General features: G+C 37.0%; 1 protein-coding gene across 1 annotated transcript; it reads left to right on the top strand.

Moving 5' to 3' along the window:
* The first annotated feature begins 6990 nt into the window (after positions 1-6990).
* Positions 6991-7962, top strand: LOC137817031 (uncharacterized). Its single transcript, XM_068620247.1, has one exon. The coding sequence runs from the start codon at positions 6991-6993 to the stop codon at positions 7960-7962; it is 972 nt and encodes a 323-aa protein (XP_068476348.1).
* The last annotated feature ends 9426 nt before the right edge of the window (positions 7963-17388 follow it).

Below are 17388 nucleotides of genomic sequence, written 5' to 3'. Positions count from 1 at the left end.
AAAATAGAGAGGTAGTAAAATGGAATGCAAAGAGTAGTTTTTATGGACAATTTAATTTTTCACTTTGATGGTATTAATTGATCAGAAATCATTTACTTTCTCATTCAATACCTGTTGTCACTAGGGGTGCCTCAACAAAATGAAAGTAGAGGAATTGTGTGAGCAAGGAGATTATGAACCCAGAAAAAGATTGGTCTACTTCATCTCCCTCGGGATCGATATTTTGCCCGACTTTCTTTTGATAAACATTGTTAAGTATCAAAACTATTAACATGTTTGTATTGGCTAGTGTCTTTCTCTCTGTTAGTCTCTGTTATATAAACAATTGAGACTCACCTCTGTAAAATAACCTTTTCAATATAATTTTTCTTTTCTCTTCTTTGCATGGCTACACAAACTGATATCCTTACTGTTGAGCATGGTAGTTTTGATGTTTCAAATCCAAGTTAAAGTTTGAAGTTGTGATGCTTGTAGTTTTCAAGGTCACCTCTTTGTTGATGGCATTTCATGTGTTCTTCTTGAATCAAAGTAGTAAAAGTGATGCGGAAGCAATGGGTGAGTGAAACAAAGCCCTCCTATGAGTTGTGTTGGCTTTGAAGGTGCATGAGGAGTGTGATGTTTGAGTGGTTCGGCCAGCTCAAGGGAGAAAGGTGAAAGGATTGAAGTTTATAGCCTAGATTTCTAGGAGAAGTAAAGCTAGTGCACAAAAATGGCAGCATAACAATACTCAATTAAACTTGAAAAATACAATGAGATAGCCTTCCTATTTGTAGGCCATCTTGGACGTAAAAGGTAAGCTACTTTCTAATGAAAAGAAAACAAAAATTAAATGTAAAACCTAAGCCATGTGCCATGTGCAATGACCGGCCACACAAACCTAGTTTCTAGAATGTTTCCTTCACAAAGTGCTTTCTACACTATCCTATCTACTAAGTACCCCTAATGGGCCTTTATGCAACAAAGCCTTCTCTTCCCAAACCGTAGCTTGGCTCATGTGTGTGAAGCTAGACGGTCTAGGACTCTTCATAGATGCTCCTTATGTAGCCATGGCTAGACGCTCCCTTGTGAAGCTAGACGCTCCATTTGGAAGACTAGACGCTCCTTTGAGAGGCTAGACGCTCCTTTGTGAAGCTAGACGGTCTTAGTCTTTTGGCTTTCATAGTGTGGTGAGCTTGGGCCCTCTTCCATCATCCCCTCCCTCTTGAAAAGGATTTGTCCTCAAATCCAATGCTTTTGCTTAGGGGAATGGTTGTGGTTGGATGGTGTCCATCATCTCCTCCTTCTTTTGAGAAGATCTATCCTCAGATCTTCAGGCTTGATCTCGGATAGCAGCATCTTGTTTCTTCAAAGCTTGTCCTCCTGGATCAAACGTCCACCTATAGAAATAATCAAATAAAGCATAGGTGTTAGTTTGCAAATTAATTTTACTAGGTTGCCATTGTTGTTTGTCTTTTGGTGTTGGCAACCTTGGACAAGATTTCTCTTTTAAGGGTTGTGTGTGGCCTCTAATCATCTTTTGTATTTTAAAATGGTCATTTGTGGTTACCTTCTCTTGAGGCATAAATCCTATAGAAGATGGTAACAACTTAAAAGAAGAAAGATGATTGAGCACACACATAACTTTAAAAGTAGAAGTAGTTTTGTGAACTACTTGATGGTATGTTTGCTCATCTTTAAAATTGTGTGTGCACTTCATGATTATTCTAGGCATAATAGAAAGAGCTATATTTTCAAAAATATTTTGACCATGCGTTTGAGGATGATAAGCATTTAAAGTGTGCAACTTAGTTGCAAGTTTTCCAAAGGAAATCCTCAAATCATGGTTTGCGAAAGTTGGAGCTCTATTCAATACTATGCTTGAAAATAAACCATGAAGATGTATCACTTCTCTAGAGAAGAGTTTATCCATAACCATGAAGATTGAATTAAAACCTTTTGTTGTCCTAGGGAGTTTTAAAATGAAATTTGTATCTTCCCAAGGATCATTTGCAAAAGGTGAAGGAGTATAGAGTTCATGAGACTTTACTTTAGGTGTAGTTTGAAAACATGAGTTGTACTTAAAGTAATGTCTTTGAACCTCTTTTCTCATGGGTGACAAAAGTTTTCCTCTTAAAAGCTCTAGCGTTTGATCAACTTTCTTTTGTCCCATGAGTTCTCCTTCTTGATCTATGCAAGCTTCTTGTAAGGACTTTTTTTTTGTGCTCATGCTTGCAAGTGTTCCTTTACAAAAGGAAAGGCTAGGTTGTTCAACAAGAAGCATGTTTGTAAAGGTATTTTCAATATGCTTGACTTGTTGAATGACCTTGTGGGAAGGAACACTATTCTCCCACGCCTTTTGTTTCCCAAAATTTTTTTCTTTTTCTATTTTTTCTTCATCCCTTTTGTGTTTCATTTGTATTTGGTCTTTTACCACTTGGGAATGTGGTAAAGGGCTAAGTACAAACCTTTTATGCTTGTGGATAAAAGAAATCTCGTTAGTTAGACCATTATGTGAGGTTTTCTTATCAAATTGCCATGGTCTACCTAATAAGATGTGGCAAGCTTCCATAGGTACTACATCACATAAAACATTGTCTTTGTAGTTTCCTATAGAAAACTCGATTTCCACTTGTTTGTCTACACGTAGTTCTCCATCCTCATTGATCCATTGTAAATTGTAAGGTTGTGGATGAGGAACTACTTGTAGTTGTAATTTTTCAATCAATCTAGTGCTACAACAATTGCAGCATGACCCACCATCCACAATAAGAGAACATATATTTTCTAAAACATTGCATCTAGTATGAAAAATGTTCTCTCATTGTGTCTTAATGGGTGCACTAGGTTGATTGTGGAGGATTCTTTGAATCATCAATAAGTCCCCCTCCAAAGGATTTATCCTTTCTCCTTCCCCTTTTTCTTGGGTACTAGGTTCATCTTCACCACTTGTGTATTCATCTTTTCCTTTTAAAAACAAAATTCTTTGGTTTGGACATTGTGCTTGCACATGCCCTCTTCCAAAACATTTAAAACATTTGGTGTCCCTAGCACGGATGTATGGGGTGGAGGCATCTTTCACTAAAGGTTTGGTAGTCTCTTTGGGTTCGTCTCTAGGTGTACTACCCTCCCTTTTAAAGTCTTTCTTGGGATAAGAGTTGGAGTAAGAATCTACCCTTTGACTTGAAGTTTTGCGCAAATTTTGTTGTTCAACTTTAATGCAAAGTTGAACCAAATCATTCAAGTCTTGATAGGGTAATAGTTCTACTCTATCTCTTATCTCAAGTGATAGGCCACTAAGGAACCTAGATATGGTGGTTTCCTCCTCTTCTCTAATGGAGGCTCTCATCATGTAGAGCTCCATCTTTTGTCTATACTCTTCTACGCTCATATTCTTTTGTTGGAGTCTTTGGAGCTTGTCCATCAACTCCCTATGGTAGTAAGAAGGTATATGTCGACGTCTTAGGGCTCCCCTAAGGTCATTCCAATATTCTATGGGAGGTTCCCTATGAAGACGTCGGTCTCTCTCTAAAGAGGTCCACCAATACATAGCATTTCCTTGGAAACTAAGGGTGGCTAAGGGTACCTTACGTTCCTCACTTACCCTATGGCAAGCAAAGAGTTGCTCTACCTTCATCTCCCAATCTAGATATATTTCTACATTTTCCTTTCCATGAAAATGAGGTAGGTCTACTCTAGTTTCCCTTGGCACCTCTTGTTCCCTTTGCCTAGTTCTTCTAGGGGGTGGTTGGTAATAATCATTGATCGGCTTCCCTCCCCTAGAGACTCAATACTTTGAGAATGGGATGCATGAGTTTTTTTTTATTTTTGTGATTTTTGTGACTTCTCTTCTTGAGCTTTAGCCAACTCATTGATTTTGTTCTCATTCTCCAATTGTCTAAAAGATATCAATTGTACCGCTTGGGATACTTCTTTTAAAAGAGTTTTCAAAGATTTTACTTCACTTTCTATAGACTTTGGAGAGTGAGAAGAAGAAGACATGGCTAAAACTTTGTGTATATAGGTGTTTTACTTGGAGAAAGTTTAGGAAAGTTAGAGAAGGGAGTTTTCCAGGTAAGGGAGGTGAGTCACAATGGACTACTTAAGTACCAAGCCTTTTCCTTGCCAAAAACTTTCCTCCAATGACTTCACACAAAATTTTCTCTTAGTAAAACACTTAGAACACAAGAAGTTGAGAAATCAAAAGCAAGAAAACTATGTAAGCTAGATATGCAGCAAAGCTAGTCGGTATAGCACAAAATTAAACAATACTAAGCATGCAAAACGTTTCTACCAAAACAAAAGAAAAACAAGTTCAAACAAGTTCAAACAAGCAACAAATTCTAAGCTAAATTACTACGCTATTCGGCCCTAGGTGAGGCTTCTTAGACACTTTGAGCCCTTGAAGACACACTCACCGTCTAAAACGTAATTTAAAAGAGGTAATTAACAATAATCCAAGTTGTAAAGGAGATAAGAAAACCCCCTTTGTTGTTCCTCTTTTTGGCTAGTGCACTTTCTTTGTTGTCTTGATTGTTGATCTTCTAGGTGTTTGTAGTGTTTGTTTCAAGAAGCTTGTTTCGCCTTAGCTTTGACTCCTCCTTAGAAAGTTGGCTTTAATTCTCCAATTTCCAGCACCTATTCACAAGGGCTTAACCTTAAACCAAGTCAATTTCCATGCACATAAGCACCAAGAGAGAATTAAATTCCAGCACCCAAAATGAGAGGTCAAGAAACAAAAGCAAGAAACAAATTTAATTGAAAGAAAACAGTACCACCAAAAGAATTTATAATATGACAACTTAGAAAGAGATTCAAGAAATTAAAGCAAAAAATTAAAGGTACTCAATAAAAGGTTGGCACACAAAAGAATTCCTAAAGAAAAGCACTAGATTAGATGACCAAATAAAAAAAAAACAGCACCACTGGAAAATGTTGTGGGCCAGAAAACGTGTTTGTTCCCCGATTTATGCTGAGCTGTAATTGTAAAATTTGTTTCTGAAATTTGGATGCAAGAAAATTCAGGATCTTATCTAAATTTTGGCTTTGGAATCACCTAAAACGCATGCACCATTTTTTTTAATAATTTTTGCAAATTTGGTGTGCAGTTAGGCCAGCTGGAGCGCTCAAGATTTGCACTCTGATTGTGTAAGATTTATCATTTTTTTCTGTTGCTTCTTTTGACCTCATTCTTTTTTTGTCTTTTCTATAACACTTTAAACTTGCATTTTCCAGAAAATCAGAATTTTCCTATGGGTGGAAATATTTTTTTAAACAAAACAGCCCAGAACAGAGAGATGATACAGGGGAAATCTGGAAAACTGGAAGAAAACAGCAAGATAACCAAAATTAACACAATGGAAATGTAAGAATGGAAATTGTGTAAGAACTAAGACACAATTATGAACTCAAACTAAAAATAAAAAAGGCACCAAAGGATCAAAGAATAGCAGATTCAAACAATTTAAAGAGACCCAAAAGCAAGAAACAATCAAGCCAATAATAGGACTACTAAGAATTGTTGACAAATATGGATTCACATGACTTGACACAACATTTATAGATTCAGAAAATAAAGACTCAAAGCATAAAATGAAGCAAAATTAAGAAAGCAATAAGGACTCAAATTCCTAAAAGAAAAACAGCCATTCAATGGTGTAAGGAATCCTATCACAAGCTGCACAGAATTTGTTCAAGATCAATTGAACAATTGTGCTTTGGTTGGATCTTCCATAAGCACACCAAGAACAATTTAAAAAGTAAAAAACAGCAAGACAAGTATGGAATGTAAATGACAATATGAAATAAAGAAGAACTGAAAATTTAAAAGACCAAGCTACTCATCTTGAAGAACCAAAAGCTCATGATACCAAATGATGGCATTTCATGTGTTCTTCTTGAATCAAAGTAGTAAAAGTGATGCGGAAGCAATGGGTGAGTGAAACAAAGCCCTCCTATGAGTTGTGTTGGCTTTGAAGGTGCATGAGGAGTGTGATGTTTGAGTGGTTCGGCCAGCTCAAGGGAGAAAGGTGAAAGGATTGAAGTTTATAGCCTAGATTTCTAGGAGAAGTAAAGCTAGTGCACAAAAATGGCAGCATAACAATACTCAATTAAACTTGAAAAATACAATGAGATAGCCTTCCTATTTGTAGGCCATCTTGGACGTAAAAGGTAAGCTACTTTCTAATGAAAAGAAAACAAAAATTAAATGTAAAACCTAAGCCATGTGCCATGTGCAATGACCGGCCACACAAACCTAGTTTCTAGAATGTTTCCTTCACAAAGTGCTTTCTACACTATCCTATCTACTAAGTACCCCTAATGGGCCTTTATGCAACAAAGCCTTCTCTTCCCAAACCGTAGCTTGGCTCATGTGTGTGAAGCTAGACGGTCTAGGACTCTTCATAGATGCTCCTTATGTAGCCATGGCTAGACGCTCCCTTGTGAAGCTAGACGCTCCATTTGGAAGACTAGACGCTCCTTTGAGAGGCTAGACGCTCCTTTGTGAAGCTAGACGGTCTTAGTCTTTTGGCTTTCATAGTGTGGTGAGCTTGGGCCCTCTTCCATCATTTGTGGTGTGTTTGTGTAATCCGGATTTGATTACTAGTGGAACTCAGTGGTTGTTCTGAGAACTGAATGTAGTTCAAGGTTGAGTGAACCAGTATAAAATTGTTGTGTAAATCTCTCTTTCTCTAACTCCTTATAATTGTTTGTGTTAATTTTGTTTCTGCTGCTGGTATAAACAACCGATTAAAATGCAATTTCAATCGGTTAAAATTTTGTAATAGTTTTTGTATCCTTGTTTAATTGCTTTCCTTAAGTGCTTATCTGTGATTGTTTGATAAAGGTTCATTCTTAATCAAGTTTTGCGAAAATCTTTGACAAACAATTCATCCCCCTCTTGTGTTAAGCCCATTTATTCTAACAATTGGTATCAAAGCTAGGTTCTTGAAAAATATTCAAGTTTCTGTCTTTTTTCTAAATATATATATATATATATATATATATATTTACATGGCTGACAAGCCTTTTGGGGAAGGTGCTTCCATAAACAGGTCACCACTGTTTTGTGAGGTTAATTATCAGTTTTGGAAGGTGAGAATGAAAATCTTTATGCATTCAACTGATAAGGGTATATGGGAAACAATTGAAAATGGTCCCTTTATACCTCAAGCCAAAAGAGATGAGGTTTTAATTGATAAACCTTCATCTGATTGGACTGAGGCTAAAAGTAAAAAAGCCAAATTTGACTGGATTGCCAAGAATATAATAACCTTTGTCTTGAGTTATGATGAATTTTTCAGGGTATCACAGTGTAGCTCAGCAAAGGAAATGTGGGACATCCTTGAAGTCACACATGAAGGGACAAACGATGTCAAGCGAGCCAGAAAGCATGCTCTTATTAAAGAGTATGAACTTTTTAGAAAGCAGAAGGGAGAAACCATTTGTGATGTGCATAAGAGGTTCTCTCAAATAGTGAATCACTTGATGAGTCTTGGTAAGACTTTTGACAAGGAGGAGCTGAACATCAAGATACTGAAATGTCTTGATAGAACATGGCATCCAAAGGTCACTGTCATCTCTGAATCAAAAGATTTAACATCAATGACTGCTGCATCATTGTTTGGTAAGCTTAGAGAACACGAGCTTGAAATGAATAGGCTTGTCGTTCAAGAAAGTGAGGACAAACACCACAAGGGTATAACACTCAAAGCTTGCAAACAACAACAAGACTCAAGTGGAAGTGATGAACACACCATGAGTTTGTTGTCAAGAAAATTCAGCAAGTTCTTGAAGAAGAAAAGTCAAGCTTCAAAGAGGTATGGTTCCGAAAAACCCAATGATTTTAATATTAACAAATACACTTGTTATGGTTGTGGTGAACAAGGTCATATCAAGGCAGAATGCCCCAACAGTGAAATCAAAGAAAAAACATATTTCAGAAATGAGAAAAAGGGAAAAGCTAAAAAGGCTTATGTGGTATGAGATGACAATGATGTTTCATCCTCAAGCTTTTCTGATGATGAACAAGCAAATCTCTGCCTTAGAGCATCTGTGTCCAGCAACATGAGTTCATCATCTTCAATCAAAGGTAACAACTATTATCAATTGCTTGAAGCTTTCAATGAAACTCATGAAGAGGTTAACCGATTGGCACTTTCTTACAACTGGAAAGCTTTTGAAAATAATTGGCTGGAAAACAGAATCAAGTCTCTAGAAGAAGAGTTGGGAAAAACAAAAGAAGATTTTGAAAACCTTGATCTGATTTACAAAAACTCATCTTGTAGTTTGAGTCAAAAGCTTGTGAAAATTGTGAAAATTTTGAAAGAAAGATTCATTATCTTTTGAAAACTTTGGACAAACTTACAACTGGAAAATCCAACTTTGAAGATGTTCTTGCATCTTGTTCTCGCTGGTTGACTCGCTCATTGGTTGACTCGACCGGCAGCCTATGGCCCTCCTATCTTCGTCTGAGAATCGAACTTCCTCTGTTGAAGAATCTTTCACCTGCAAAGACAAAGGGCGCCTTGACGGTCGTTTGCACTCCGACGCTCAAGTCAGTATTAGAGCAAAGAAACAATAAGTGTATAAAGTAGTTTCAATCTTAGAAACTGTGTACCTTGCTAGGGTTCTTAGCACCCTTTATATAGGTTGAAACTAAGGTTTACCTTTGTTTCGTTACCCATGTTTAGGGTTCCTTGGTGATGGAAACCAAGTGGAGGAGGCGTCTCAAGCCCAAGCCCAAGAGGGGGCCCAAGCCCAAAGGATCACTAGGAGCATGGCTAGAGCATTGGGTGAAGAGCATCATTTGATGACTCTTCTTGTAATTTCTCTTGTATAGTTTAGGAGGTGTGGATATTAAATAAAGAGTGTGAATATACAAAATAAAGTCACATGGTCCATGTGACTTAGGGGATGGTGTAGAAGCACTTTAGGAGGTGCCGAAAATAGGAAGTTGATCACCCTTTCCTCATGTCTAGATAGGCGCCGAATTTCATTTGTATTTGGAGGGAAATTTTGAATTTGTTTAGCTTTTCATTTCAACCCTTTTCTACTATAAATAGAGAGGCTAGACTCTTGTAAATTCAGATTTTAGTAATTGATGAAAACAAACTCTACCCAAATTGAAAGAGAGCTTTGTAAGATTTGATCTCCTTCCTAGTCTCATCTTGTGTGCTTTTGGAGGGCTACAAGTGGCGGCAACCATACACTCATCTTGGAGCTTTCATCACCAAGTGGCGTGTTCCTCTCCAACTCCATTCCAACTGATCTTCATCCAACTAAGTTCTTTCTCCTTTCATATCCATTTCCATGGTTTAGCAATGTCCAATCGGTAGCTTACCTCCTTTGCTTTGTTCTTCAATTTCCACCGTTTATTCTTGTTCCTATGTGTTGTTCTTAGATGCTAATCGGTGCAATGTGTTCCATTGTTGATTTCAATCGGTAGAATTCATTCCTTGTTCAATTTTGTTCGGTTTATACTAGTTATATGCTTTAGTTGTGTTTTTACTTGTGTTCATGTGTTGTTCTAGCTTTCCTTTACAATTTCGCCCTATATTTGTGTGTAAGGATAGGGCACTCATGATTCTTATGAGTTTGGCTCTTCATTTGGATGGCATTATCCTCCATTGAATTGTCCTTAAGCCTCTTTAATGTGTTGTTTCTTGTCTTTTGTCAATCCAACTCTTATCACTTGGAGAATGTCCCTGCGCCACTATTACGCAATCTTAGCATAATCTGACACATAGAATTTCCCTTAACTGGAGTGCAACGACTAACAGTATGGTCGCCTGGGTACCAAATTGTGCACCAAATCTCGGGTGCCCTAAGTATTCACGTGTCATGCATGCAACTTCTCTTGGAAACCCTAATCCTAACGGGCCTTAGCGCTCCCAAGAACTATTTACTCGTGTCGCGCCTGAATGCGCTATACAAACCACCTACATGGATCCCTCGTGTCTTAGGGCCTCCTCCCATCACTTATGTTTAACTGGTAATTAGTGTAATTCTGGGGTCCACCTTACGTGGCCCACTATAATTGTTCTGACCACCGACATCTGATCTCTCCCTCTGTGGGCGAGGTCTGATCGTCGATGTCTATGGTGGTGGGTCTATTAGTGTCTAAGTTCAAGAGGGGAGGGGTGAATTGAGCATATAAAATTTTCGCAAGAACAAACAATTTTCAGTATATCAGAGGCAAAAGAACATATTGTTTTTAAATGAAACAGATTGATTCTTCAGAGCAGTCTAGCACAATTTGAATTTGTTCAAATTAAAATTGTAATCAACTAAAAACAGTATCAATCACTTACAACCACAACAGTTCTTGAACACTACAAGAACAATACAACCAATGCTGAAAAACCCTATTTCAGCACACCTTGCACTCCAAGAAACCCTATCATGGAGTGACTAACACTTACACCTTTACAAACCAGAATAAAGGAAAGATAACACCTGAAAAGAAGATGCAAGAACTCAAAACCAGTAGTTCAATTTGCTGCAGAACTGCACCAGCACCTTCACCAAGATCAAAGGTTTCCTAGAACAAGCACACTTGAAGATCCCTTTGGAAAACCTTTCAAAAATTCTTTCAATTCTACTTCTCACATAGAAAGTGCTTGATCTCTGTCAAAAACGTAATTGCTCAGCATCCTTTCATGTGAGAAAGGCTTTTCTTTATATAGAAAACAGTTTCTAACTTCTTTTCAAAAAACAGTTGAAAAGTTGTTATGAAAACAACAGATTCAGTTTTAAACTGAACAGATTTATTTTATGAAAACTGCCAACTCAGCTAACTGAAATAACTGTCTGAGTTGTACCTTTGGTGCCCTAACTAACTTTCGAAAATCCTTTCAGCAGACCAAAGAATAAACCTGTTCTTTTACAGAGAAACAAATTTATTTTTGTGCAGTATCCTGATTTTTGAAGAAACCTCTAGAAAGCTTTTGGAAAAACTTTTAATCACTTCCTGTGCTTATTCTAGGCTTGGTTAGGCATCTAGGATAGATCATGTAGCAAAAGGCAACCTTACACATACACAAGCCTACATACAAGATCATCTAAACCTATTACAAACTTCAAAACAAACTAGCTATTTTCTACATCAAACACACACTAAAACTAGGTAGAGAAGAGGCTTCATCCATCTTCAACAACTCCCCCTGTTTGATGGAGACAAATCCCCTTTGCACAGCATAGTTTGATGATCACAATCTGTACTATACTAACTGCCAAAACCTGCACAGAATTTTTAGATATAAAACCAGAATTGAGCAGTTGTGAGTTTTGTGCTACCTCCATGTAGCTTGGGTCAGAACATCAACTTTTATGAGCTTTCTGTGAGCTGTTCTTCTCCCCCTTTGGATTCATCAAACAGAATAAAGCATGGGATAAAAACATACCAAAACATAGACATTCATCACAGTTCAAACTACAAATCCAGTATTGAGTTCTATTACAAACCAAAATAAAACCAACTAAAAACAGTGCAGAATAAAGACAAACAGATTAAACCCAAATTGTTCAACAACATATAAAAGATAAAGACTTAGAAATAGGATCACTTGTTGTTGTAGTAAAGCTCAGCTAGCTGCACTTGAACTCCTTCAAGTTGGTCATCCAAGTGTTGAAACCTGGCGTAAGTCATTTCATAATGTGCCTTCTGTTCATATGTGAGTCTGTCCAGCCTGCTTAGTACTTGTCTTTAAAACATGGACAGAGGTTCACCTCTGTACTCAGGTTCCTCATATGCAACCAGTCCATTTTGACTTGTAGCAGCAACATCTTCATGTCCAGCAGAGAGCACTGGTGATTCATCCATGTGCTGCACTTCATTAGCATTTTCTTCTTCTTCATTTGCTGGATCAACTGCTTCATTCTCAGCTCTGTTTGCAGCATTCCTTCTAAATACCCAGCTGTCATCCTCCTTTTGAAACCCCATCTTCAAGAGAGTAGAGTTGTCTATTTCACTTGCTGCCTTAATGGTGTCATTTCTCTCATTAATAGTGTCAACTTCAAAATAATCGATTAGCTTTGACACAAAAATAGCATATGGAAAACGATAATCTGGTAGCCTTGTGGATTTTAGCATATGCTCCACCATTGTACTCACCCAATTTACCTTGAGTTGATTCATGATACAGTACAGCAGAATCAAGTCCTCTTCATGGAGAGTAGCATGATTACTTCCTCTTGGAATAAGCTGCCAAACAATTATGTAGGCTAGGAGTCTTGGAATTAATGTCAGATTTCCAGCATGAAATCTAGCTACTGGTTCAGCAGGATTTCGAACACAACTTCTGTAAAACTGCATCTTGTTGAATCCTTGAATTCCAGCAGTATTCCATTTGCTAACCTTCATTCCAGAGTACTTGATTCCTCCCACATTGCTCCATATTTCCCTTGTAATTTTCAGCTTCACACCTTTCACATGGGAGACCAAATTTTTGCCATCTTGAACCAAGTTGCTGTAGAATACTTTTACCAAGTCTGGATAGACATTTCCAGTCATTTCTAAGAAGTTCTTCAGCTTTTGATGCTTGAGCAAGGTTTTTGCTTCAGTCAGAATTTCTTCCCTCAACCAAGAGAATTCCAGCACTTTGGGCGCATTGACTTGCTTTCTGCTTGTCTCATGGATGAACCTAGTCATTGCTTTAGAATCTCCAGCAAACCATTTCTCCAGAATACCTTGGTTGCTGCTGGATTGCTCTTTGGATTTCTTCTTTCTATGTGATGAGGATTCCATGCTCAATCTGTTGTTACCTGCACCTGTTTATTAATATACAATTCCAGCTAGAAAAAAAATTGCAGTTCAGATTATCACTAAAAACAGAAACGAAACATGTAGAAAGGCAGATTTGAACCTGGACAGCTTATAGCATAGATGAGAAGGTGTGAGAGAAAAGCTAATTTGTGCTAGGTTTATATAGAGTCTTTAAACCAAATTTTGAAAATCACAAATTTTAAAGAAAGACAATTTGATCAGATTTCAAGAATTATGGGTTTTGAAGAAAAATCAAATCTATCATATATGCTTCAGATTTTATTCCTATGGTGCAGCAGGTTCAGGTGTTGATTCATGTAAGAATATATTGGAACCATATTTTGGCAAATGAAATCTGTTGCACCTACACAATATCCAATCAGTTAGGATACCCACACATTAATTGGCATAGACCTGCTGGTTAATAACCGTAAAAGCAGTCAAAGATAAAGTGAGAGAGAGAAAAGTAAATCTTTCTCTTTCCTAGTCACAGTTGTGATTCTGAAACAGGGAACAAAACATGTTAAAAAATAAAGTAACAGATTGAAATTTTTACTGCAGAGGACAATATAAGCTAATGATACCCAATTCATTTAGAAGAAAATAAAACCAGTCTTTAGCAAGAGGTTTAGTGAATATATCAGCTAATTGAAATTCAGTGCCAATGAATTTTATATCACACGTTCCATTAGCTATATGTTCTCTTAGAAAGTGATGTCTAATTTCAATGTGTTTAGTCCTTGAGTGCATGACAGGATTCTTAGACAGATTTATAGCACTAGTATTATCACAGTTTATAGGTATCTTGTTTAATAAAATTCCAAAATCACTTAGCTGCTGCCTTAGCCATAAGGTTTGAGACAACAACTTCCAACAGCTATGTATTCTGCCTCTGCTGTAGAGAGAGCAACACAAGCTTGTTTCTTGTAATGCCAAGAGATTAGGCTTGATCCAAGCATGTGACAAGTCCCACTTGTGCTCTTTCTGTCAACCTTGCAACCTGCAAAGTCAGAGTCTGAAAAACCAGTTAAATTTAAAGATACATTGTTAGAATACCATAATCCAACATCCTTAGATCCTTGCAAGTATTTTAGAATTCTCTTTGCTGCATTGTAGTGTGATTCCTTTGGAGCATATTGATATCTAGCACATAAGCACACAACAAACATAATGTCAGGCCTGCTGGCAGTTAAGTATAATAAGGAACCAATTAAACCCCTGTACTTAGTTTGATCCACTGATTTTCCTGCAGAATCTTGATCCAGCTGGCAGCTTGTTGAAATAGGAGTGCTGATTGCTTTGCATTGATCCATATCAAACCTCTTAAGCAGCTCATTGCAGTATTTTTCTTGGCTTATGGAAATTCCATCCTTGAGTTGTTTAACTTGTAGTCCAAGGAAAAAATTCATTTCTCCTAACATTGACATCTCAAACTCACTTTTCATTGTTTTCACAAAGTCTTCACACATCTCTTCATTTGTGGATCCTAAGATAATATCATCTACATAGACTTGCACAAGTATAATGTCTTCTCTTTTCTTCTTTATAAAGAGAGTTTTATCAGAATTGCCACGACTATATCCTTGAGAAAGCAGAAATTCACTTAGCCTCTCATACCATTGCCTAGGTGCTTGTTTCAATCCATATAAGGCCTTCTTAAGCATGTACACATGTTCTGGATTTTTGTGATCTTCAAACCCTGGAGGCTGAGATACAAACACCTCTTCATTGATGTAACCATTTAGGAATGCACTTTTGACATCCATTTGAAACAGCTTGAAACCTTGTATGCTGGAAAATGCTAGAAGTAATTTGACAGCTTCAAGACGTGCTACTGGTGCATAGGTTTCACCAAAATCAATTCCCTCTTCTTGGTTATAACCTTTAGCAACCAACCTTGCTTTATTTCTAGTGATAGCCCCATGTTCATCCATCTTGTTCTTGTACACCCACTTGGTTCCTATGATGTTCATCTCATGCTTTCTTGGAACCAAAGTCCACACTTCATTGTATTCAAACTGGTTCAGTTCTTCCTGCATTGTTGTTATTCAATTGCTGTCTTGCAGTGCTTCTTCCAGACTTTTAGGCTCAATCTGTGAAATAAAGGCCACTATTCTGCAGAAATTATTGAGTGAATTCCTTATTGAGACTCCTTTCTCAATTTTACCAATTACATTATCTAGTGTAAGATCCCTGGGTGTCTTCCATTCCTTAGGCAATCCTGCATTCACAGTAGATTCTTTGACAAAATTTTGATTAGTTGCATCAAGCTCACTCTATAAGCATGACCATTTATAGCATAACCAATATGTATTCCTTCATCTGATTTAGGATCAAATTTCCCCATATTGTCTTTACCATTATTTAGAACAAAGCATTTGCAGCCAAAAACCCTAAGATGACTAATGCTAGGCTTCCTACCTTTATACAATTCATAGGGAGTTTTCTTAAGAATTGGTCTAATTAATGTTCTGTTAAGCACATAAGAAGCAGTGTATACAACATCAACCCAAAAATATTTAGGTAAACCAGATTCATTTAGCATAGTCCTAGCTAACTCTTCTAATGACCTATTCTTTCTTTCAACAACACCATTTTGTTGGGGTGTCCTAGGAGCAGAATAACTATGTATGATCCCATGTTTTTCACAATATCTATCAAACTTTGCATTTTGAAATTCTCCCCCATGATCACTACGAATCTGTTTTATCCTATTTTCATTTTCATTATGCAGAACCTTAGCTAGTTTCTTAAAGGCTTTATATGCATCATTTTTAGAAGCAAGAAACAAAGTCCATGTATATCTTGAAAAGTCATCAACAATCACTAAAACATAATAATTTCCAGCTAAGCTAGCAGTCCTAGATGGTCCAAACAAAACATCCAAAGCTTTATTTGTAGAAACCATATCTTTTTTATTTAAAGGTAGTTCTAATCTGTTTGTCCTTTACACAAGCATCACACAATCTGTTATTTTGAAATTTTATGTTTGGTAAACCAGAAACAAGTTCCTTAGATTTTAGCTTATTCAAGTGATTTGTGTGAATATGAGCTAGCCTTCTATGCCACAACCATGACTCATCACTTTTAGATAACAAACACTCATTTTCAGAACAGCTCTTTATAATATCTAAGAGATAGATGTTGTTTACCCTTTTTCCAGTGAACAGCACCTTACCAGAAATTTCATTTGAAATTGTACAAGTGTTGGCTTCGAAATTGACCTTGTATCCCTTGTCACACAGCTGGCTAATGCTTAGAAGACTATGTTTTAGCCCTTCAACATACAGTACATTCTCAATAGTGGTTGAGTCTTTAGTACCAACATCTCCTCTTCCAAGAATTTTTCCTCTACTGTTGTCCCCATATGTGACATGCCCTTTAGCTTTGAGTTTCATATTTATGAACTGAGTCACATCACCAGTCATGTGCTTTGAGCAACCACTGTCCAGGTACCACTGGTTTTTCTGCAACAAAACAGATTTAGCACATATGGTACCCCTTTAGTCTAGAGTCCAACATGATTAATACCTTTCCATAGGAAGCCATTTGGCCAATCCTTTAGGAACAAGGTACCTCCTAGCTTTACATATTCTAGATACATGACCAGACTTCATACAATAAAAACATGTTGCAGTATGCATTATTTTTGAACATCTAAAAGAAGAAAAACCTGTTTTGGAAGGAACAAAGAAACTGGACAGCTTTTTCACATTACTTTTCATTCCAGGATTATATCCTAGACCATTTTTATTAAAAACGGCATTCTGTGAACCTAATAAGGTTTCAAGATTTTCTCTTCCTTTAGTGAAATTTGAAAGTGTTTTTAACAAATATTCAACTTGTTTTTCCAGCTTCTTACAATTATCACAGGTTTTAATTGATGCATGCAAACAAGTTAATTCAAGGCTAACCAATTCAGTTTTAGCTTTGTGTAATTCTTCTTCAAGAGCTTTGACCTTAGGTTCAAGTACCCTATTTACTCTATTCAATTTGTTGCAAATTATAGCCAACCTATTTGCTTCATCATGTGTTTCCTTAAAGGCTATTAACAGCTGATCATAGTTTTCAGAATCAGTGGAAAAATCACTTACTGAATCAGAGTTGGATCCTTCATCATTCACCATGAAACACAAATTTGCTTCTTCACTTTCAGTTGAGGAATTACTAGATGAGGATACATCATTTTCTTCCCATGAGATGTTTGCTCTTCTACCTTTGCCTTTTTCACTCTTCTTGCTTGCTGATTTTTCTTTATTTTGTTTGGACAATCAGTTTTTATATGACCTGGTTTACCACATCCAAAGCACGTGTAATTGGAAGAATTTGAATCATTAGGTTTGGATTACCTCTTTCTTTGCTGAGTTCTGTCACGATTTTTCTTTCTAAGAAACATGCTGAATTTTCTGGTGAGCAGACTCACAGTCTCATCATGTTCAGGATCAACTTCTTCCTCACTTGTATCATGTTCCATGGTAGTTTTCAGAGCAATTCCTTTGGCCTTCTTCTCCACAGTTTCTTGTTCTTTCAATCTTTTCAGCTCTATTTCATGCTCTATCAGCTTTCCAAAAAGTGCAGCCGTGGACATCTTGGATAAATCTCTAGATTCTGAGATTGCTGTTACCTTAGGCTGCCAACTTCTATCA

The sequence above is a fragment of the Phaseolus vulgaris genome, chromosome 10 (assembly GCF_051622355.1).
Source record: "Phaseolus vulgaris cultivar YP4 chromosome 10, ASM5162235v1, whole genome shotgun sequence".
In the NCBI taxonomy this organism is placed as follows: Eukaryota; Viridiplantae; Streptophyta; class Magnoliopsida; order Fabales; family Fabaceae; genus Phaseolus; species Phaseolus vulgaris.
Note: the sequence above shows the minus strand (reverse complement) of the source record. Positions and strands in the feature narration are given on the sequence as shown.